General features: G+C 45.2%; 1 protein-coding gene and 1 long non-coding RNA gene across 9 annotated transcripts in view; one reads left to right on the top strand and one right to left on the bottom strand.

The window, feature by feature from the left end:
• Window positions 1-21,406, top strand: part of LOC111752287 (uncharacterized) — an 86,566-nt gene extending 65,160 nt beyond the window's left edge. For 3 of the 6 annotated variants that reach the window (XR_010319173.1, XR_010319172.1, XR_002787241.2), the window contains 3 exons: window positions 12,516-15,356; window positions 17,008-17,118; window positions 17,917-21,406. This is a non-coding gene — a long non-coding RNA (uncharacterized LOC111752287). The remainder of the gene's footprint in view (window positions 1-12,515; window positions 15,357-17,007; window positions 17,119-17,916) is intronic. The other 3 variants (XR_010319170.1, XR_010319169.1, XR_010319174.1) reach the window with 3 other exon arrangements.
• The window catches only part of SCHIP1 (schwannomin interacting protein 1), a 147,084-nt gene that overhangs the window by 756 nt on the left and 123,012 nt on the right, over window positions 1-23,316 (bottom strand). For all 3 annotated transcript variants that reach the window (XM_064275656.1, XM_064275655.1, XM_023555352.2), the window contains 4 exons: window positions 12,585-12,702; window positions 11,444-11,641; window positions 10,446-10,569; window positions 6,888-6,981 (listed from right to left, as the gene is read on the bottom strand). In XM_064275656.1, the coding sequence (XP_064131726.1) occupies window positions 6,888-6,981; window positions 10,446-10,569; window positions 11,444-11,641; window positions 12,585-12,702 (534 nt within the window). The remainder of the gene's footprint in view (window positions 1-6,887; window positions 6,982-10,445; window positions 10,570-11,443; window positions 11,642-12,584; window positions 12,703-23,316) is intronic.

The raw sequence follows: 23,316 nt of genomic DNA, 5'->3' as shown, positions 1-23,316 counted from the left end.
GAGTCAGGAACAGTACTTTCCTGAAATTGATTTAACTGCTTCAATTTTTATGTTCTGTGCATGAATCCTTCTTTATGATAAGCCACTAGATTACACTGAGATTGGTGGACACCACCGACCTTGAGAAGAAAAGTGCTGTGTTTAAAAGCGAAAAGAATAAGTTTCTAGGATAATTTATCTCACAAGTATTTAATAAGCATCTTCTGCTCCTCCTGGTGCTGGGAATTTGGTAGTAAATAAGGCAACGAGGTTCTCAGTCTTGTGGAGCCTGCGTTCCAATGTGGAGACATGGAGGAGGAACAAGCAGCAGGCGAGGAAGAGCAGATAGAAGGGAAGTGCCAAGCAAAAAGGCAAAACAAGATTCTGTGCTAGGGAGTGACTCGGCGACTGCTTTATCCAGACACACACCTAGAGCCAATGGTCTAGGCTCACCCCACAAAGGCCAATGTCTTCCTGACAAATGGTAGGCCTTTGTGGAGGTAGAGGTGTTCCATGTTTGCGTAAGTACCCCCCCCCCCACCTGCCCCAACCCTAAAGGCATACTCCTGGCATGGTGCAGGGGAGGATGGGGCTGAGTTGTCTTTTTCATACAAGCTCTATTACAAACTGTGAGTCCAAAGTCAGGTCAACCCAGCAGCCGGATGGTGGAGACAGAGCGGAGGGATGGCCGAGCTGTCTATACCACTAGAAGGGGCAAGAACTGAATGTCTTTCTAGAGACTGCTGGGGTCTGAAGGCACAGAAGACCGCAGTTTTGAAGGAGGACTTTAAGAAATGATACATTTGGCAAAAGAAAGACATCTAAGGGTGTGGTTTCTAGCTGTAATCTGAAGTTCAGAGACAGTTTGTGTGTGTTGTCTGGACTTGGGTGGTCAGAGGTGAAGGTGAACTTGTTGGTGTTAAGCAGGGTACCTCATATCGATGGTAGAGGAAAGACACTGCAAACACTTTCAGAAACAGGGAAGTAACTAAGGCTTTCCAGCCACGCTCAGCAGCTCACAAATAAATGGTAATATTCAGTGAACAACAATGGAACTCAGGAAAAAGCCACAATTGGCCCCCTACCTCATTCCTTAAAAAAAAAAAAAAAATGATCTCCTTTAGCAGACCATTTCATGGACCTGTTTACGTGAACAAAAGAACATAGATCGTTTTCATAAAGTAGCTCAGGCGCCCCGCTTAAGCAAATTCAGCTCAAATACTTTGATGTTCTGCGACCCTACAGGACAGAGTAGAACTGTCCCCATAGGGTTTCCAAGGAGCGGCTGGTAGATTCAAACTGCTGACCTGTTGGTTAGCAGCTGAGCTCTTAACCACCGCACCACCAGGACTCCATAATATAGCTAATTAAATCACAGGGGTCCTACAGCAGCTTGTTAATGATACGTATGAGAGAGAGAGAGAGTGAGTGTGTGTGTGTGTGCGCTCGCGTGCGTGCGTGTGCGCGTGTGCGCGTGTGTGTGTGTACACAGCAAGGGGCCTGCTGAGAAAGAAGGAAAGATAATACTGAAAGTTGGGTGTTATTCTGAGGCACATATAAGGAGGAATTTCAAATAAAATTTTAAAGAGAGGAGAGAAAGGTTTTCAGCCCACAGAACTAAAAGGTTCTCATCAACTGTTTATATGGAAGTCCTTACTGGGATTTGTTTCCATTCAAGCTCCATAAGGACTCTTTTCTTTCAACACTCTTTTTTTTTTTTTTAATCGTGGTAAATATTTCTGTGACGAAACATCTGGTACTGAGTGATCTTCACATGTACAGTTCAGTGACAATTATGTTTATCATGTTGTTCCACCATCACCCGTACCCATTCCCAATATACCATCACCCCTAACAGAGGCCCCTAACAGTGCCCCTAGGCACCGAGGCCCCCTTTCTTCCTCCCTCCCCTTGGTGGCCACTAATAAGCTTTGGTGTCTGTATACTTGGCTGCTGTAGGCATTTCACGTAGGTGGGATCATACAGTATGTGTCCTTCTGTGACTAACAGTACTGGGCACGATGCCCCCAAGGTTCATCCGTTGGTAGCATCAGGACCTCATCTGTCTTCATGGCTGAGTAATACCAACATTCCTTACTGAGGACCTACCGTGTACCTGTGCGAGGCTCTGGGGACACAGCAATGAACGAAGTGGCGTCTCATCTGCTTTCAGGGAGTTTACAGCCAGGCGGGGTGACGGTCAGCCCACAACACAGCAGAGCGCATGCGACTCGGCTCCACGGGGGAGGGATGAGACGTTGCAAGGAACACAGAGAAGAGCCCAGTCTTGGCAGGTCAGGGAGGGTCCCCCAAAGAACGTCACCTAATGGTTCTCAATTCCAGCCGTGCATTAGAATTCACAAATCCTGGGGCGCTTTACAAAATTGTGATGGCCAGGCCCCACAACAGAATAATTGCATCAGAATGGCGGAACCCAGATGTCAGTTCTTCTTTTTCTCAATGAGAAATAATTTGTAACATCTTTTATGAGAACAGGCGAGGGGTGTCTGAGGGGAGAGGGAAGTCACCAGTGAGGAGTCAAAAGGGCACAGAAAGGGAGCTAGGGGCCTGGAGGCTTCGTCTCCTCCACGGGTTTTCCTGACGACAACAGCCGCCTTTGCTGAGCATTTGCTCCATCTCAGGGGACACCGTGGGTACAACCCTGCCTGAGTACCATTTCGTCCAGTCTTCCCAATAGCCTTGGGGGATCTGTGCTGGTATTATCCCCACTCTCCAGGTGAGGAAACTGCAGTCCAGCCTGGCTTGTCCCTCTGGGTGCCCTGAAAGGTGACCTCCGGATACAGCAGAATTTCTCAAGGGTTCCCAGCACCACACAGCGCCTGGCTCAAAGAAGGCGCTCGTGATACGTGTCGACAGAGTGAAGGGGGAGCTGGGCATGAACTCAGACCTCTAACTGCAGGGCCTGTTCTCTCGGCCATTGGCCATGGTTCTCCCTCAGACATCCCCACTTCTCGCCAGAGCAGGGTAGGATTCAGGAAGCACTGGCCCTGGGAGGCTAAGTGCCCACCACCACAGCTCCCTGCCAGGCTCACCGACAGGCAAGGGGCTCCTCTACTTTGTGTTGTCTCTTTGGACACGATTCCTCTGTCCCGTGAGGCTGTGATGCCTTTGAGGGCAGGCGCTGCAGCTCTACAGAGCCTTTTTGGGGATGGATTTGCACTTTAGCGTTGTTAGAATATCTTTTTCAAAAGCAACATTCTATCTGTTTTCTATTAACACATTTCTGTTTTTTCTTGAATTTCGTATCAATATTCTTCAGCCTGCTCCTGGCATTTGGTACAGCAGCACGTGAAAGAAATTATGATTATAAGTGAAGGGAAAGGCCATCCGATGGGTAATTTTTTTTTTTTTTGCCTTTTTTCCCCTAAATTTTATTTTTTTGTTGTTGAGAATATACACAGCAAAACATACACCGATTCAAAGGTTTCTACATGCACAATTTAGTGACATTGATTACGTTCTTCAAGCAATACTATTCTCACCCTCCTTTTCTGAGTTGTTCCTCATTTATGTAAACTCACTGCTCCCTAAGGTTCCTGTCTAATCTTCCGAGTGGCTGCCGTCAGTTAGATCCCATACGGACAGTTCTTACAAGGGCATCATGCTCAAGACAGGCCTTTTTTACTAGGTAAGCTAAATTATTGCTCTGTTTTAAGGGGACTTCAAGGGATATTTTTGGTTTCAGGTTTAAAGATTATCTCAGGGCAACAGTTTCAGGGGTTCATCCACCCTCTGTGGCTCGAGAAAGTCTAGAGTCTATGAAAATTTGAAATTATGTTCTGTATTTCCCCCTTTTTGATCAGGATTCTTCTGTGGAATCTTTGGTCAAAATGTACAGTAATGGTAGCCAGGCACCATCCAGTTCTGGTCTCATGGCAAAGGAGGCCGCTGTTCACGGAGGCAGTTAGCCACACATGCCATCTCCTCCTCCTGTTCCTGACTCTCCTTCTTCCTCTGTTGCTCCAGGTGAATAGAGACCAGTTGTTGTGCCCTTGATAGCTGCCTGAAAGCTTTTAAGATCCCAGGCACTACACACCGAACTGGGAGGGAGAACAGAAACACTAGACACATTATGAGGCCAATTAATTGGGACGTCCCATGAAACCATGACCCTAAACCTCCAAACCAAGGAGTGAGGTGTTTGGTTGTACATAAGCAGCCTCAACAGTGACTCTTTTTTTTTTTTTTTCTGTCATCGTAAATATATCTATCACACAACTTTTGCCAACTCAACTTTTTATAAGTTTATAACTTATGGACAGCAATTACAATAATTGGCTGTGCAACCCCACCTTTAATCAATACAATTTTTCCATCACAGTTAGCCTTCCGTTCCCCATCCCTCGTAACCAGTAATAAACTCTGATCTCTAGACATTTGCCTTTTCTTGTCTTTTTATGTAAGTGAGGTGATACGATATTTGTCCTTTCGTAATCACAACATTTTGTTCAGCATCGTGTCTTCCAGCTCCATCCACACCGTAGCATGTATCAAGACTTCCTTTCCCCTACTGGGTAAGTAGTGTTCCATTGCATGTAGGATCACATCATCTGGGAATAGAGATCATTTCACTTCTTCTTTTCCAATCTGGATACCTTTGATTTCCTTTTCTTGTGTTATTGCTCTGGCTGGGACTTCTAATACAATATTAATTGAAGTGGTGAGAGCAGCACTCCCGGCTCATCCCCTATTTCAAGGGGAAAGCTCTTAGTCTTTCTCCACTGGGTATAATGTTGGCTGTTGGCTTTTCACACAGGCCCTGAATCATACTGAGGAATTTCCCTTCTATTCCAATCTTCTTAAAAGGGTTGTCATAAAGAAAATGTGGTGTATTATGCTGTTTGATTTTCTAAGGTTTGAACCATCCCTGCATTCCTGGAATAAGTCCCACTTGGTCGTGGCATATGACTCAATATGCTGTTAGATTCTGTCTGCTAGTATTTTGTTGAGGATTTTTGCATCTATATTCATAAGAGGTATTGGCTGTAGTTTTCTTTTCTTGTGGTGTCTTTGTCTGGTTTGGGTACAGAATTATGTACGCTTCATAGAATGGATTAGGGAGTATTCCTTCGTTTTCTTTTGGAAGAGTTTAAACAGTACTAGTGTCAATTATTCTCTAAATATCTGGTAGCAGACCTCGGTTTCTATGAAGCTTCCCAGGTGATTACAATGTGTAGTTCAAACTGACAACCACTGATCTGACCTGACACCTGGGATGGCAGGAGTTGGGCAGGTAAAGAGAACAGGCCAACAGAGTTTCCCAGCAATCCCGACAACCATGTTCTCAGGCTTTGGGACCTGGCTGGGACTCTGGGGTTGCTACCTTTAAGGACTTTTAAATATCCTCAGGTCTTCCCACGAGCAAAGTTACTTTTCTACATCAGGAATGGATACAGAGGCTTCTCCCCACCAGCTAGAAGCCTTACAGTGACACCGTGTCCCTTCCCATTGCTCTGACTTAAAGGGTTACTCCAACGCCTTTAAATTAGGAGTCCTCTCCGCTTAGCCGTGGCCTTGCTGTCCTGTTTCCCATGATTACACTTCTGAAAGGTATAAAAAACACACCACGAGCCTAAGTAACAGCTTGACACTTGGTAAGAAGGGGAGCTGACGGGGCAGAGAAAAGGTCTGTGCTATCCCAGGCAAGTCACAGGGTTTAAAAAAAAGTTCATATATTTTTCAGAAGATGTAGGCCCTAGCTGCATATTTCACCCCCCATATTTCATAATCTTAACACCTGGATGCAAATTTCTTAGACTTAAAAAAAAAAAAAAAAAGGGTCTGTCTTAAGGCTGTTGGTGCAGTACCTGGACACGTCTGTAGATGGCAGTAATCTTACCTGAGTGCTGCCCTGGTATTTCAGGGAAAAAAAAAAAAATTTTTTTTTTTTTTAGGCAAATATGCTAAGAGAGCACGGGAAAGCCTACCATTTGTTTTTTCTCCCCCTCTTTTTTTTTTTTTTAGGGGCAGGGGAATATAATATTTTACACACTGAGAAGAGGTCCTGTGTCAGGTGCTGAGAGGATTCTCACTATCTATGTTTCAAGCTTCCGGGATGGTTCTACATCATGTGGATAATTCCTTAGGTTACCGTGACAAACTGTGTTCTTTCTTTCTTTGGGGAACACCGTACTCTCTGAATACCATTTCTGGGATTAGTAGCAACTGTCACCTGGTTTAAGGACTTCATATGGACTATCTTAGAAACGGTATGAGAGTATGAATAACTATGAAATTACAGTACGTTATGCTCTTCACACACTTACCGTGATAGGCTTTTCCTCAAATGAAGCTACTAAGAAACCCAGGCTCTTTCCCAGCATCAGCCTGGCTTCCTTATCCCCTGGGGAGGGAAGCAGTCTTTACGCAGAGGCAGCTGGAGCCAAGCCCAGTTAGAAACTCAAGTTCTGGAGTTTCCACGTGGGGAGGGCAATCTGGTGGCAATGGTGCTACTGAGATGCCAGTGTCCCTGCCTTCTAGGCCTGGCCGGGGTGACGGAGAGTCAGGGCACGTACCAGCCAGTGCGGCTTTGGGGCACACACACGAGCTGCCCACACTGGAAACACGCCAGCATGGAGCTCTGAGGACTTAGGGCCAACTGCTCGGGATAAAGTCGTCTGTGGCCAGAACCTTGACCTGATTTAGATGGGGGTGGAGGACGTTCTCACGCACTGACAACTCACACAGGGGCAGAGTGGCTGCTAAAAAGCACTGCATTTAGGAAGGAGGAATTGTGGCCACTTCTCTCTCTGAAGAGCTGGGCCAGCAGGGGCTGCGGGAGTTGGGGTCCGAGAAGCAGCTCTGCAGTGCCAGCTCTTGTCCTGGTTCTGAAGCCTTGGGCCCCCACGGGCTTGGTCTGCCCTTTGGGAAAGGGGAGCCGTGCTGACCTGGTCAAGTCTTCGATGTCCACCAGCATGGCGTCCTGCTCTGTGTGCAGTTCATCTCGGATGAGAAGCAGCTGGACCAACTCTTCATTCAAGCCTGGGGCAAACAAAAGGGCGTTTAAAACAGATAAAACTGCATCTGAGTCAGAAACCTGAGGAGACCCTGGGTGATACAAACTGTTAAGTGCCGGGTAAGTGCTGGGCTACTAACCAAAAGCTTGGACGTTTGGACCCATCCGAGGTGCCTCGGAACAAAGTCCTGGTGATCTGCTTTTGAAAGGTCACAGCTTTGAAAAACCCTACAGAGCACAGCTCTACCGCGCACACTCGGGTGTCCATGAGTCAGAACTGACTGGAGGGCGACTGGTTTAGTTTTGGTTTGATGGATATACATAAATATATGCAAACAAAAAACCGAAAAACCAAACCCAGTGCCGTCGAGTTGATTCTGACTCACAGCGACCCTAACCAAACATAACAGGTAAGTTATTCGTGTCAAAACGTAAACTTCTTGTGTTAAAAACTCTAAATAAGTCTGCGAGAAGTCATCGATTTCAGAAACACGACTAGTTTGCGTAACTATGAAGGCGTTAGGAGGAGTGAAGTCAGAGGTATTTCTAATTACTGCATTATCACATTAAAACGGGAAAAGAAAAATAACTTGTTAGAAAAAGCGAGGTCTTGTTTTGAAGAGATGTGAACAAAAGTCTGGAGCACATCAAGTTTCCCACCCCTCCCGTCAGAGTGGGAGGGGCCCTGCAGCGCTCCCGCGGATGCCCACCTGGAGAGGAAGGCAGGTCTGGGATGCTCAGAGGCTTCCCACAGCCCCAGGGACGGAGGCCTCTCTGCAGGCAGCTCTAGGAAAAAGTATTATCGAAAGATTTCGGAAGCCAGAACGGGTGTGTGAGACCCAAAGCAATAGCCCTGAAATCTCTGGACAACCAGGTGCCGAGGAAGATTTTCATTAGGTCTTATACCTGGGGATTCTGTGGGTGATGCAAACTGTTAAGGTGCGTGGCTGCTGACCAAAAGGTTGGAGGTTCAAGTCCACCCAAGGCCTCTTCAGAAGGCCTGGAGACCCACTTCCAAAACAATCAGCCACTGAAAACCCGAGAGCACAGTTCTGCTCCGACACACGGCGTCGCCATGAGTCAGCGTTGGCTCCATAGCAACCGGTCGTTTGTTCTTATCCTTGGAGTAAAATACACGTAAATGGAAAAATTTCTAATCCTCATGAAATCAGTGCACTGGATTAAAGCGGCCCCCGCCCCTAGAAAATACGAACAAGCAAAGGCACTTGCTTTTCTCCTCAGAGAAGCTAAGAAAGCTGCTAGGTCCAGACGCCACCGGCTGCTAACCAAAGGGTCGGCAGTTCAAATCCGCCAGGCGCTCCTCGGAAACTCTATGGGGCAGTTCTGCTCTGTCCTACAGGGTCGCTATGAGTCGGAATCGACTCGATGGCACCGGGTACTGGGTTAGGTCCAGACGCACGGAGAGTGCTCAGCTAGTGAGCACCCTGAGCAGGAAACAAAAGACAGCAGGGGGTATTCAGACAGGCCCCTTGGAAATGCTTTTAGAGAGCTTGACTTCAAATAATGCATTTATCTGCCTTCATTTCAGACTAGTTTTCAATTTAAAAAAAAAAGAGAGAAAAAAATTATACAAAGAGGTCTAAAACCTCATCTACTCTTGAAAAGGACGAGACAGCAATTTCATTATTTAAAAGTCTAAGGAAGACATTTCAGTGGTAAAATACCAAAAAAGCCTTTTAAATTCTTGAAAGAATAACAATCCTAGTAATTCATTCTCAACTAAAATTAAAATGTAGAATTTTAAAAAGATCTTGTGAATCTATGGTTTCTTAATTAAAATGTTCAACTCTCTTGATCTTGAAACAACACTGAATATATTGACTTGGCACCAAATATGTCCAATTCTAGTTTTTCCGGTGTGCTCCTTGGAGTAGCCTCATACGAGCACTCAGTAAAGTGCCCGCCTTTGTGGAGCTAAATGCACAAGAATTTATTTTTCCCGTGTGAAATTTTGAACTTTTTATTATGAAAGCTTTCAAAACTGATATAAAAGCAGAGGGTAGTTCAATGCATCCTTGTATATCCAACCAACAATTATCATGGTCAATCCTGACTCCTCTATCTCTCCTCCTATTGGGTTATCCTAAAGCAAATTCCAGACATCATAGTATTTCCTCTATAAATGCTTCAGTATGTATCCCTTCATGGAGAAGAAGGCACTTGGGATGCTCAAAGGCTTCCCACAGCCCCGGGGAAAGGGGCCTCTGTGCAGGTTATTCAGCAAAAAGCATCATCTTAAGATACCGAAAATCTAGATTTGGGGAACAGTCAGATGTATAAGATTTAAGTAAATAAATACCTAAAACAAATAAATCTTTAATCAAACATCTAGTCAGTGTTCACATTTCCCTGAATGGCTCAGAAATGCTTTTTTTTTTTTTTTTTTTTACAGTGGGTTTGTTTGAATGCATTTGGTCGACATGTCTCCTAGGTTGCTTTTTAACCTGTAAGTCCATATGATTTTACAGAATCACAGAAGATTCTGAGGCTGGAGGGATCATTTTTTTAACCACATACTGGAGCCCTGGTGGCGCAGTGGCTAAGAGCTTGGCTGCTAACCAAAAGGTCAGCAGTTCAAATCCACCAGCCACTCTTTGGAAACCCTGTGGCGCAGCTCTGCTCTGTCCTATGGGGTCACTATGAGTCGGAATTGACTCGATGACAACAGGTTTATGGTTTAACCACACTGTCTGGAGTCCACAGGTGGTATAAGCCGTTAACGTACTTGGCAGAGAAGTTGGAGGTTCGAGTCCACACAGAGGTGCCTTGGAAGAAAGCCTTGGCAATCTGCTTCTGAAAAACCAGTCACTGAAAACCCTATGGAGCACAGTGCTAATCTGACACACACGGGATTATCATGAATTGCAGCTGACTTGATGGTAGCCTAAGCGAGAATGTTCTCTCTTTCATCAGGCCAATAGCCGCCCATTCTCTGCACGACCCGTCACCTCTAGGAGCAGCACTCACAACCCCCTCTGGATGTTTCTGCTGGAAACCCTTCCTTATGCTGGGGAGAAAAGGCCCATAATTTACCACCCTGTAATTTTCACTTATTGGTCACATACACCACCTGGAGTCCCCTGAAATACATCAAGTTTGAGATGATGATACTTAAAAAGAATTTATACATAAGCGAAGTCAAGAGTTTAGTTGTATTATAAATGACTCATAAATAGCGAATTTATTCTAGAGACTGACACTGAATGCCAAATACGCCAGACACTGTGCTAGGAGCTGGGGACTTAAGCTGAATAAAAGTACCTGAAACCACTTTGAATCTTGAAAAATTCTGAAAGCTTCTGAACATTTTAGAGTAAAAAACCCAGAGCCTCGAGGTTCTCTCCCTTTCCTTCTGGGCACACAAGAGGTGCCCAATGAAACACTGTACAAAGGAACAAAATCAAGAAGGTAGTGCTGCCCCAGTATATCTCATGTTTAATATCCCGTTTCAAGCCCATCTTATACTTACTTTCTATCTGGGAATGGAGGTCATTGACTATCACCTGGAGCTGTCCAATGGTCATGTCCCTCAGGTCTGTGGGCTTTAAACTCCTCTTCATCAAGCATTCACTTATATGAGGCATGTGTGGCAGCTAAAGATACAAAAAGGAAGAAATGGAGGTGTGCAAGAGGCAGCAAGTATCCTGAACCGAAGGCCCAGCTTTTTCTTGAAAGACTCATTCTCATTCACTCACTGCAATGCAGGTACTGTGCTTAAAAGATTTCCTAGTCTGTGACTTTCCCAATGTGGGGTCCTACATACACGTTACATATCACGGAGTCAAAAGTTCTCCGTTTGGTCTTTAACACAGGCTGTGACAACTGTGAGTTAATAATTACAGCAAAAGTGAACTACCAGGGAGCTCCAATAGCAGCAACGACATGGACGATAACGTCAGCTCCTCTTTATTAATTTACACCACGCAACAAGCACCGTGCTATGTGCTTTTTACGCTTTGTGTCATTGAATTCTCACAATCGTGCTCTGGTACAGGCATTATTATTAGCCCCATTCTACAGATGGGAAAACTGAGGACTTAAGTAACTTGCCCAGGGCTCCACAGCAGGTCAGTCACAGAGCTAGGACTTAAACCCGCAGAGTCCAGGGCTCTGAACCATTACTCATATTGTCTTGTTGAGAGGTGGGAACCGGGGCTCCAGCAATAGTGAGTTTGCTACAACCAACAGCTTCTTAATCTGAAGTTGCTTTAAAGGAATTTAAATATCAATAATAGTTGAGATTGCCCCTAAGAAACAGAGCCGAGATGAATCAAGAGCAAAGTTTAGCTTTGTGAAATCTGTTGCTTTTGTATCTGTCAGTGATACAATAGAAAGGAAAAAGAAACAAAGTTATTTCTCAACGGCAGTACTTTTCAAGAACTGTCTAGGAGAAACCCCAGTTTGCATCATCCTGGGAAAAGGCAGCGGTAGCCTAGCCCTGCTGGCTTTCCAGCCTCCGCGGCTCACCAGGTCAGCGACGGGAGACTTCTTCCTGTTCTGTTTCTCCACTTCCACTTGCATTTTGGCCATTGGTTTGGCCATGGCCAGTGCCATTTTGGCTTCGGCTTGCAGCTTCTTTTGCCTCGTGAGGAAATCCATGTCATCCAGGGACTCGGATTCCTCTTCGGTCGTGTCTCTATCGGAATAGGAAGAACTCTGTTTGCTCTGTGAAGGGAAAGAGAGCAGCCCTGAGCTTTCCAGGCCAGTTCGCCTCCATCTCAAGAGGGGCCTCACTGCATTCCCCGAGCCCTCTGTCAGAGTGGCTGCGAGTTCCCACCATTATCTCGACGCTGCTTGGTTTGATCCATACGAACCTCAAATAACATAATAAAAAAAGATACTTCATTTCCCCAGCGTCAGTAACAGATTCAGATTTTAGTATAAACAGAAAGAGTAATATAATTAATAACGGGAAATCTATTTACGACAAACTTGAAACCATTCTTTGACTCTTGGGCTCAAAACTTTCCAGAGGTGACCAGACCAAAATACTGAACCACAGAGCACACGGGATTTTAGGAATCCAGTGAAGTCCTGGTTGTTGCACTGTGTGGTTTCCTGTTTGTTGTTCTTTGGTAAGACGGGCAATAGATGAACCTCACAGAGAGGAAACAATTTCAGGAAAAAGCACACGTCACCCGTGGTTATTAAGCCAACGTCTGTAATATGGACCAAACAATGACTAAGGAGCGCCCCACACAAAGTCTCGCTGGCCTCAACGGGCAGCCCCCCTGAGTTCCAGCCTTCCCACAGTCCCCCCTTTTCAAATGCATTCCACTGCTGGTTTGTACTCACAGGTCTGAGCCCTGTGGGGGAGAGAATGGTAATTAGCGTATTTTCCCTACATAATTTTTTTAGGGTATATCTGGTTTCTCTTAAGGTTTAATATGGAAGCAGCTGAAGTTAGCTTTAACAAATCTTCTGCATCTTTACTCTATCATTTACGTTTGTATTGTATTGCATAAGCCTCATTTTTCAATAACTGTCAAATTCTGGAAGCATGCAATTACAAGAGACATTTGTTTTGTAACCTCTGCAGTGCCCGTTCCTGATTAACAGCAGAAAAGAAGCTAAGCCAGCAGGTGGGTGTCCCACCGACGAGACTCACCATGGGCGACAAGGGCGTGTCCAGGCTCGTCTCCGTCTTACTGTCGTCAGCATCACTGTCCTTGTCACTACTGCTGTCGTTGACAAAGCAGATCTGCAGGTTCATTCCGCTCTGTAGGCTGGGCAGAGACAAGAGGACGCTCACCCCACCCGGCCATTTGTTATCTGCCTGGAGAGCTGTGGGCTTTTGTAATATAACGTAGTTGATGTATTCTTGGCATGGGGGAGTGAGGGACTGATATTACTTCCAACATATAAACGACAACTTTTTTTTTCTTTTTTGCTCTTTAGGTGGAAGTTTACAATGCAAGTCAGTTTCTCATACAAAAACTTATACACACATTGTTATCTGACCCTAGTTGCTCACCCCATAATGTGACAGCACACTCCTCCTCTCCACCCTGTATTTCCCGTGTCCATTCAACCAGCTCCTGCCCCCTCTGCCTTCTCATCTCACCTCCAGACAGAAGCTGCCCACTTAGTCTCATGTGTCTACTTGAGCTAAGAAGCACACTCCTCACCAGTATCACTTTATATCTCATAGTGCAGTCTAATCTTTGTCTGAAGAGTTGGCGTCAGGAATGGTTTTAGTTTTGGCCTAAAAGAGAGTCCGGGGACCATGTCTTCTGGGGTCCCTCCAGTCTCAGTCAGACCATTAAGTCTAGTCTTTTTACTAGAATTTGATTTCTGCACCCCACTTTTCTCCTGCTCCATCAGGGACTCTCTGTTATGTGCCCTGTCAGGGGAGTGAGTGGTGGTACCCGGGTACCACCCAGTTCTTCAGGCTGATGGGGTCTCTGGTTTGTGTGGTACTGTCTCTTGGACTCATATTTTCCTTGTGTCTTTGGTGGTAAATGACAACTTTCATTAGATCTCCTAATATCCCATTGGAACTCTGGTGGCACAGTGTTTACGAGTTTGGCTGCTAACCAAAAGGTCAGCAGTTGGGATCCACCAGCTGCTCCTTAGAAACCCTAGGGGGCGGGTGTACTCTGTCCTACAGGGTCACTATGAGTCAGGATTGACTCAACGGCAACTGGCTTGATTTTAGTTTTAATATTCTATTAAGGAACCCTGGTGGCGCAGTAGTTACATAAGCCCTCGGCTGCTAACTGAAAGGTCGGCAGTTCAAACCCACCATCCACTTCATGTCAGTCTGTTTTCATAATGATTATAGCCTCAGAAACCCTACAGGGCAGTTCTGTTCTGTCCTATAGGGTCACTATGGGTTGGAATCGACTCAACGGCATACAACAACAACAATATCCTATCAGTTTTTTCTAAACTAACGTTAAGTGAAAAATAATTTAAGGCCATGTATTATAGCAAAAAAAAAAAATTTTTTTTTTTTTATTTTTTATTATAGCACTCAGCACAATGCCAAGCACACAGTTGGCACACAATGAAGATGTGCTGAGTCACTGAGTTTGTATCCTTTCAGTGTAGATAAATGGGGTCCTTGGCCACATGAGGCTGCCTGGCTGCCATCCAGAGCTTTGTCCTGGGGGACAACCCAAGGCCTCTCACTAAAGCCAGCGCCTCAGGGCTACTGTTCTCTTTAAAAAGACTCCCCCAAATAGGTAGAATAGGATCACATGAAGGAAACCTTTATTTAGGGCATTTGACAAAAGGGAACATAGGGAGCTCATTTATGACATTACAACAGGTTTACGCTAGAGAAACATAACGACACCTTAAACGCAGAAGGCACGACCTTAAAACAAGATCCTAAAGCTGTCTGGAGCACACAGGCCATTAGCGCCATCTGAGACCTCCTGGGAGCCCATTATGCTTGTGGCAAACCCTGAACCTCCGGGAGTTGTGTGCTGGGACCGGGAGTGGTGTGCTGGGAGCATGGTCGCAGCAGGTAACCCAGCCGGGCATCTGTTACACATACTACCGGCCTGCAGGTCCGACCCTTGGTCTCAACCTTCTTTCCAAGCTGGACACGTCAGCACTGCTCGTCCATAAAGAGTTTTTTAAACAGTAATTTTCCTAGTGTCTGTAATGACCCAAACCCCTTGTCAGTTTAAAGAGAGAAAAGACAAAGGAGGCTCCTTCTGGGCAACCCGAGATCACAAGGAGGCTTAGCCCGGTCCGGGACAGCGGACACCGGACTTGCCTGGCCCTCTACAGGGTTGCTATGAGTTGGAATCGACTTGCCGGCGGTGGGTTTTTGGTTTTATTATTACTGCCACGGGGAGAAATGTGAAGAGCAACTTGTCTGATATTTGACATTTGCATTTGATTTTTTTTTTTTTTATTCTAGTGGGTAGGGATGCTTTGTAAAAATTCCACAGATGACTCACTTAATGTGCTTCCTTGATAGAAAACAACGCAGAACCTAGAAAATCTACTTATTAAACACGGGCATCACTCGGCGTTGTTGTGGGTATGTGCTGCCACCTATTGTTACGTTTGGTAATGACTGAAGGTCCCAGATTTCTCTCCTCTGGGCAGAACCGGGTTTGGCTTGGTTTAAGGGAATTCAGGAAACCCTGGTGGCCTAGTGGTTAAGTGTTCCGGCTGCTAACCAAAAGGTCAGCAGTTCAAATCCACCAGGCGCTCCTTGGAAACTCTATGCGGCGGTTCTGCTCTGTCCTATAGGGTCACTATGAGTCGGAAGCAACTCAACGGCATTAAAGCGAGCCAGGCCCAGAGCTGGGGGTGAGTCAGAATCAACTCGACGGCATTAAAGCGAGCCAGGCCCAGAGCTGGGGGTGAGTCGGAATCAACTCGACGGCATTAAAGCGAGCCAGGCCCAGAGCTGGGGGTTCTGGGCTCCATGCGTGCTAAGGATGCCACTGCTCCAGTTACCAACAGCAGCTTTAGAGCTGGTGAGACTTGTAAGGGACCACTAACTCTGACAACTCTCACCCGGTCCCATGACTCCCTGCTGCACAGCCAACTCTCTGACAGCCTGAACTCAAGCTGCCTTTAACTACCAGACAGCTGACCTTCCGTGCAGTCAGAATTTGCCTCCCTTTAACTTTCTTCCATTGGATTTTTTCCTGGAGAAATCTAACATGTTCAGGTTACCCATAGGTGGTTTTAAAAAACAAAACAAATCATCCCATTAAAATAATAAAAGTCAAGATCTATAGGCTGGAAGATGGCGGGAAAGAAAACGGCTTGAGAATTAAAAACAGATGCATTTTAGAGGCTAACCTAATTTGGATCTTGTATTGGTTAAGTGGTACAGCTGCCCAACCAAAGGGTCGGCAGTTTGAATTCTACAGGTGCTCCTTGGAAACTCTATGGGGCAGTTCTACTCTGTCCTATAGGGTCGCTATGAGTCGGAATCGACTAGACGGCACTGGCTTTGTTTGTTTTTTTTTTTTATTACCCAGAATTTTCTATTTTTTTAAATATTTAAGGTCTTGAATAGAAGTACCTGGCCACTGAATACAGATTACAAAAATATAAAATAACCCACAAAAGTTTACATTTGAAAACGTCCAAAGACAGATATTTTCACTCTGAAGAAAAGTTAGGTCATAAATTTTGTTGCTCTGACCCCAAACTAACCTTTCTATAAGGACCAGCCCATCCTGAATCAGCCACCCCATACGGTATTTCTAACCCAGGAAAGGCAAAGAGAAAAAAGGGAAGGATTTAGTAGTCGGGGCAAAATGAAAAAACACCTCAGGTAGAAATTCAGAAAATCTTCTTAGTACCATATTATCACTGCGGGAAACTCAACAGAGGCTCTTACCAAGTGAGACTCAGAATTCCTTAGAGTGGTAATCGCCAAGAATGTTACTCTCAGTGGGAAAAGGAAATTATATGACATGCCAGCTAATGGTTCAGAAGGGGTTTTAGTAAAGACATCTTAAAACGGGCTCAGGTTTCAAGAAGGATTTGTCTGCTGTTAGCCTTTAATCGGGTTTTATGATGAAGCGGCTTTGGGTGAAGCCCAACCAGTTCCCAAGGAACGGCCTGATTTTGGGGGTGAGTGGGGCTTGTTCTGCTGGAGGTCTCTGTGTCACAGGGTCAGAGAGCAGAAAACCCCTGTCTGGGACCCCTCCCGTCCTGAGATGCACAGCTGGCCTCTGGGAACGGAGGCTCCCAGGTGGGCCACTCAGCCCTGGCCTCTGTCCCTCACACTGCATGGCATCTGGCCATGCTTATAACCAGGCCCTCGGCACTCAGGCCGCCAGGGTCGAATTTGCCTGGATCTTTCCAGCACAGCCAGAAATGAAAGCAAAACACTATCCTCATCTTGTTAATTAGAGATAGGATTTGAAGGTGTCTTTTTTTTTTTTTTTTTTTTGATTCAAGGGTACTTGGTATTTCCGGTGGCATTTAGCAGAGCACTGTGTGCAAAAAGGCTGCTTGAAGTCAGCCTTGCCTGTCAGCTTTACTTCCGGTAGGTCTGTGTCCCGGTTATCCCAGAAATCCATTTTCCCTTATGCACCCTGCAGGGAGTGAAAAACCACACTGCTGCCTGGAGCTATTGACAGGGAGTGCCAACGGTCTGCAGAGAGGGTGCTCTGGACAGAGACAGCTCAGGAAACACGGAGAGATAAAGATAAGTATGTCTTCTGGACATCGCAGTGTGAGCCACATGGCTTTGTGTGACAGCACCTACTTCCAGGAGGTGGGGGGGCATTTAGGAGAATCTGATCAGCGACAAGGGCTGCTGGGCACTTACGGTGACTCAGAAAATGCTTCTCCTGACTCCAGCTACCGTTACCTAAAGGTATTACTAAAATATGCACGGAATTGAGAGGACGGCAGAGATGAAAAATTCTTTACTACTAAGTGGATATCTCAAAAATTTAGCCAAGGAGTAATACAATCTGGTATAGAGATACCACTTTATTTTAATATGGGGACAAGGCCGGTTTATTTGCTGAGAGGAACAACGCCAAGGTCCTAAAGGCTGCTGGTGACGTCTGGTGGGGCAGTGGCCACTGTGAATCTGGCCTTTGTCTGTGGCCTTGGGTAGTGGTGACCGGGATTAAACTGGCTTAAGGCCAGCTGGGTTGGGTTTTTTAAGGCCAGCTCTGAACCCAAGAGCTATTCTGAGTTTTGTGATTTTAGAAAGGGAACTGTCTCAGCACCAGTTTAGAATATTGTCATCTTGGGGCAGATGTGAGAGTCTTTGGGTTTTATCCCTCCCCATCCTGCCTTAGTCCTCTTTACTTGGACTGCTGCATTGAATTTCAGCTTCCAAGTGTGTTCATTTACATTCTCACCTGTGGGGTACGGTGATACCACCTTTAGATTACAGGCAAGATAAAAGCTGCCCAGAGAAGCCAGGTGATATGCCTTGGTCTGTGACAGACTGAGTATAAAATGGCCCCATTCTTCCTCTCCTGTATCTGCAGCCTTTGTAACGAGACTCCGGAGCTTCTTCCATCAAGAGGTTGAGTCTATTTCCCTACGGGGAGCCCTGGTGGTAGAGTGGTTAGCAGCTTGGCTAACCACTCCTTGGAATCCACCAACCGCTCCTTGGAAACCCTATGAGGCAGTTCTACTCTGTCCTATAGCGTGGCTATGAGTTGGAATTGACTCGATGGCAGCAGGCCTGAGCACTGGCCTTGCGGCTTGTTCTGGCCAATAGAGCGCACAGGAAATGACCAGTTCCAGTTGCTCCCCAAGAGGCCTTCTCCACTTCCCCTCCCCTGGGAACCCTGCCACTGCCCTGACAAGTCCAGGCTAGCCTGCAGGATGAGGGACATCGCAGTGACAACGCAGCTGGCAACTGTCCCAACTGAAGCCCCCGACACGTGAGAGAGCCCAGTCAAGAGCAGGAAAGGCAGCTGGCCGACCGGAGGCTGACCGCTGCATCGCGAGCAAGCCCCTCCGAGCCAGCCGACCTCCAGGAGACCTCCCAAGCAGAAAGACGTTAACTGTTGTATGTATGTCACTGGTGCGGGTGGCTCTTTTACGCATCATCACTGTGACCACAGACATTGTTGGCTGCTGTGGAGTGCGACCCATGGCGACCCCATGCACCGTGGGAGGAAATGCTGCCCCATCTTGCATCATTCCCGTGACTGGTTGCTGACCAGACCATGTGATCCACAGATTTTCATTGGCTGATTTTCAGAAGTAGATTGCCAGGCCTTTCTTCCTAGTATGCCTTAGACTGGAAGCTCTGCTGGAACCTGTTCAGCATCATAGCAACACGTGAGCTCCACTGACAGCTGGGTGGTGGTTGTGCGTGAGGCACCCTGGCTGGGAACCGAACCTGGGTCTCCCACATGGTGGGCAAGAATTCTACCACTGATCTACCACTGCTCTGGTGGCCACAGATAACCGGTACAAAGTCACAAAACAAGAGAATAGAGGCTGGACTCCTGACTCTCAGTCCAGTGACCTTTTCCCCCACACCACATATAACCTCAGGTTTGGATTAGATCCCGTCTGGCAATAAGGAGCCCTGCTGGTGCAGTGGTTAAAGTGCTTGGCTGCTAACAGAAAGGCTGAGGTTTGAATCCACCAGCCGCTCAGTGGGAGAAGATGTGGCAACCTGCTTCTGTAAGGATGTATGGTCTTGGAGACCCTATGGGGCAGTTCTACTCTGTCCTACAGCATCAATCGCTGTGAGCAGACTGGCAGTGGGTTTTGGTTTGATCTGGCTATAATTTTAAAGGGCATATATGTCCTGTACTTGCTTATAATTTTGAGGCAATTATACGGTTTTCCTTAGGCAACGGCGAGAGGAAACTTCCCACACGCCTATGGTTTGCAAACACGGTTGCCCGTTATCTGCCTCCAGCCAGTGAGCCCGAGAGCCACTGGGCTCCACTCAATATCCCCAACTGGTCTCTGGCCTGGCCGTTAAAATATATTATTTCCATTTATTTTAATGGATCTTTGATGCATTATTCAAAGGCTTTATACATAATGAATAATCACTCACATTTTTATACCATATCTTTTTCTGTTTCATGAGAATTTCAGAGAGGATGGAGCATAAAATATGAATTGTAACTACCCAAGGGATGCCATAAACACATTTCATTTTTCTGAGGATTTGTCCTGAAGAGGGAATGTGGAAACAGCTGAGGTTTGGGTAAAGTTTAGCTGTTCCACAGGTGGATATTACTTCTCTTTACTGAAGGTGTAGAGGTACTGTCACTCCTGGATAAATTGTAAAATACCTTTCCCTCCCACCTCCAAATCCTGAAACTCTGTTCCTTCCCTCCTGACTGGTCCATACTGACACACTTACCAAGAGATTACAGAAAATACCTACCACTACTAAAAATAAAAAAGAAAGGAAAAGCAAAGCTTCTGTTTCCCACCGTCTGTTATTGTGAAAATACAATGCTGTATCTTATTTCTAGAGGGATCGTGCTAATTTGCTTTTGGCAAGAAGTATGCACACCTGGGGACAATAATTTATATGACTTCTTTTAAAGAGTGGTATTTATATAACCACTGCTAATACTGCTGGTCAGCACGTATCATCAAACCGCAAAGATAATATAAATGACTGATAACTATGTGAGGGAGAGAAAAGGGATGTTTAAACTTCTGTCTCCTTTGCCGAGATGGGAAAGGAGAATTACTACCATTAAGTCCCAAGTTATAAACTGGCAGTGTGTGGCTAGATGCAAATGACAGACCTGTTTTATTTGACTTGCACTATCGTTTAAAAAACCTGGAAATGCAAATGTTAAAAACAAAAAAATTTGCATAAAAATCTAGATAATTATCTTTCCTTTGTTTTTAAATTAGATGACCATGCAACAGCGGTTCTACAAACCCTAAGGTACCAGCAAGCTAGCGCTGCTGTCCCCCTTGACCAGGGCACCAGTGCACACACTTTCTAGTTTGCTATAGTCCTCACTATTCCCTATTGCCTTTTATCTGAGCAATTTCACCCACTCATGTTGCCTGCTGGCCACTGAAGGCGTTTTTTAGTTCATGATACAATTCATTAGTGATGAATAGTTAGTAGCTGAACCAGGAAGAGAAACCAGGTCTTTTAACAGGTGCCTTGCCCTCAGATTCAATCAAAACACACAAACTAAAGTTCGGGGTTTGGAGAATTGGATGGGAACTCAAAAAACACTCAGTAAACACTACTCATCTTGTACATGAGGAAAAAACAAAAACAAACCTTTACTAACTGGGCATTAGTAAAGTAAGGTTTTAACCAAAAGAGAGAGTGAGCAAGGAACTGTCCTAGAAAGGGGGTCTTGGTGAATTGGAGGGTGGGGGATAAATGCAGGAGAGAGATGGGAAAGTTATATGCCCGGAGAAGTTGAGGGTAGTTTCAAGCTACCCTCATGGGGGGACATTATGTCTCCTCACGTCCTTTCCTGACCCCACATCTTCCGGGGCTCAGGGGTTTGCCTTTTCCAGCAGAAGCTGAGGAAGCCAGCTCCAAAGGCAGCTGAGTGCGAATGTCCTTCCCTGCGTTTTCCCCTCTCCTAATCCATATCTTTTTCTGCTTCCTTTTCTCTCTTTCTCTCTCCCTTCCTTCATGCCTCCCTCCTCCCTCCCTCCCTCCCTTCCTTTCTCTCTTTTTTAATTGTGGTAAGTATATATATCACAAAACATTTGCATTTCAACATTTTTCACACATAAAATTCAGTGAACATTAATTACGTTGATCATGCTGTGCAACCATCACCACCACCTGTTTCCAAACTCTCCCATCACCCTGAACAGAAGCTCAGTCCCTCTGAGCAATGAGCCCCCTTCCCTGTCCCTTCCACCCCTGGTAACCACTAAAAAGCTTTGGTCTCTATACATTCCTGCTTCATTTTCTAAGGCTAATTCTGGACTCTTCCATCTGTACATGTTCCCATGATGGCTGGTAGGACACAACACCACATGGGCCACAGAATCTTCTCACTGCTTAAGAAACTAATAGATCCTAAATGGAGAGAGTCTGAAAGCATTTCCCTTGAGGATGGAAATCACACAAGGATGCCCTTTATCACTACTCTTATTTAACATTGTGCTGGAGGTCCTAGCCAGAGCAATTAGGCAAGGAAAAGAAATAAAGGGCATCCAAATTGGTAAGGAAGAAGTAAAAGTATCCCTATTTGCAGATAATATGACCTTATATACAGAAAACCCCAAAGAATCCATAAGAAAACTACTGGAACTAATAGAAGATTTCAGCAGTGTTTCAGGATACAAGATAAACATACAAAAATCAGTTGGATTCCTCTATGCCAACAAAGAGAACTTTGAAGAGGAAATCACCAAATCAATGCCATTTACAGTAGCCCCCAAGAAGATAAAATACTTAGGAATAAATCTAACCAGAGATATAAAAGACCTATACAAAGAAAACTACAAGATGCTACTGCAAGAAACCAAGAGAGACCTACATAAGTGGAAAAACATATCTTGCTCATGGATAGGAAGACTCAACATTATGAAAATGTCAATTCCACCCAAAGTGATCTAGAGATACAATGCAATCCCAATCTAAATTGCAATTGCATTTTTTAATGAGATGGAGAAACAAATTACCTTCATATGAAAAGGGAATGAGGTCCCGGATAAGTAATGCATTCCTGAAGAAGAAGAACAAAGTGGGAGGCCTCACTACCTGACTTTAGAACCTATTATACCACCACCATAGTCAAAACAGCCTGGTACTGGTACAGCAACAGATACATAGACCAACGGGACAGAATTGAGAATCCAAACATAAATCCATCCGCATATGAGCAGCTGACATTTGACAAAGGCCCCAAGTCTGTTAAATGGGGAAAAGACAGTCTCTTTAACAAGTGGTGCTGGCATAACTGGATACCTACCTGCAAAAAACAAACAAAAAAAATAAGACCCATACCTTATATCATGCACTAAAAGTAACTCAAAATGGACCAAAGACCTAAATGAAAAGTCTAAAACCATAAAGATCATGGAAGAAAAAATAGGGACAATGCTAGGAGCCTTAATACAAGGCACAGATATAATACAAAACATAACTAACAATGCACAAACACCAGAAAAGAAACTAGATAACTGGGAGTGCCTAAAAACCAAACACGAATGCTCATCGAAAGAGTTTACCAAGAGTAAAAACACAACCTACAGATTGGGAAAAAATTTTTGACTACAACATACCCAATCACGGTATAATTTCTAAAATCTACAAGATACTGCAAAATTTCAATAACAAAAAGACAAATAACCCAGTTAAAAAATGGGCAAAGGATATGAACAGGCACATTACCAAAGAAGATATTCAGGCGGCTAACAGATACATGAGGAAATGCTCACAATCATTTGCCATTGTTGTTGTTAGGTGCCGTCAAGTCAGTTCCGACTCATAGCGACCCTATGCACAACAGAACGAAACACTGCCCGGTCCTGCCCCATCCTTACAATCGTTGTTATGCTTGAGCTCATTATTGCAGTCACTGTGTCAATACACCTCGTTGAAGGTCTTCCTCTTTTCCACTGACCCTGTACGTTAGCCTTAGAGAAATGTAAATCAAAACTACAAGGAGGTACCATCTCACCCCAGCAAGGCTTGCATTAATCCAAAAAACAAAAAATAATGTGTTAGAGAGGTTGTGAAGAGACTGGAACACTTATACAGTGCTGGTGGGAATGTAAAATGGTACAATCACTTTGGAAATCGATTTGGCACTTGCTTAAAAAGCTAGACATAGAAGCGCCATTCGATCCAGAAATCCCACTCCTTGGAATATATCCTAGAGAAATAAGAGCCATCACACAAATAGATCTACGCACACCATGTTCACTGCAGCACTGTTTACAACAGCAAAAAGATGGAAACA

This window comes from Loxodonta africana, chromosome 23 (genome assembly GCF_030014295.1).
Source record: "Loxodonta africana isolate mLoxAfr1 chromosome 23, mLoxAfr1.hap2, whole genome shotgun sequence".
Taxonomy (NCBI): domain Eukaryota; kingdom Metazoa; phylum Chordata; class Mammalia; order Proboscidea; family Elephantidae; genus Loxodonta; species Loxodonta africana.
This window is presented reverse-complemented; position numbering and strand designations above follow the sequence as displayed.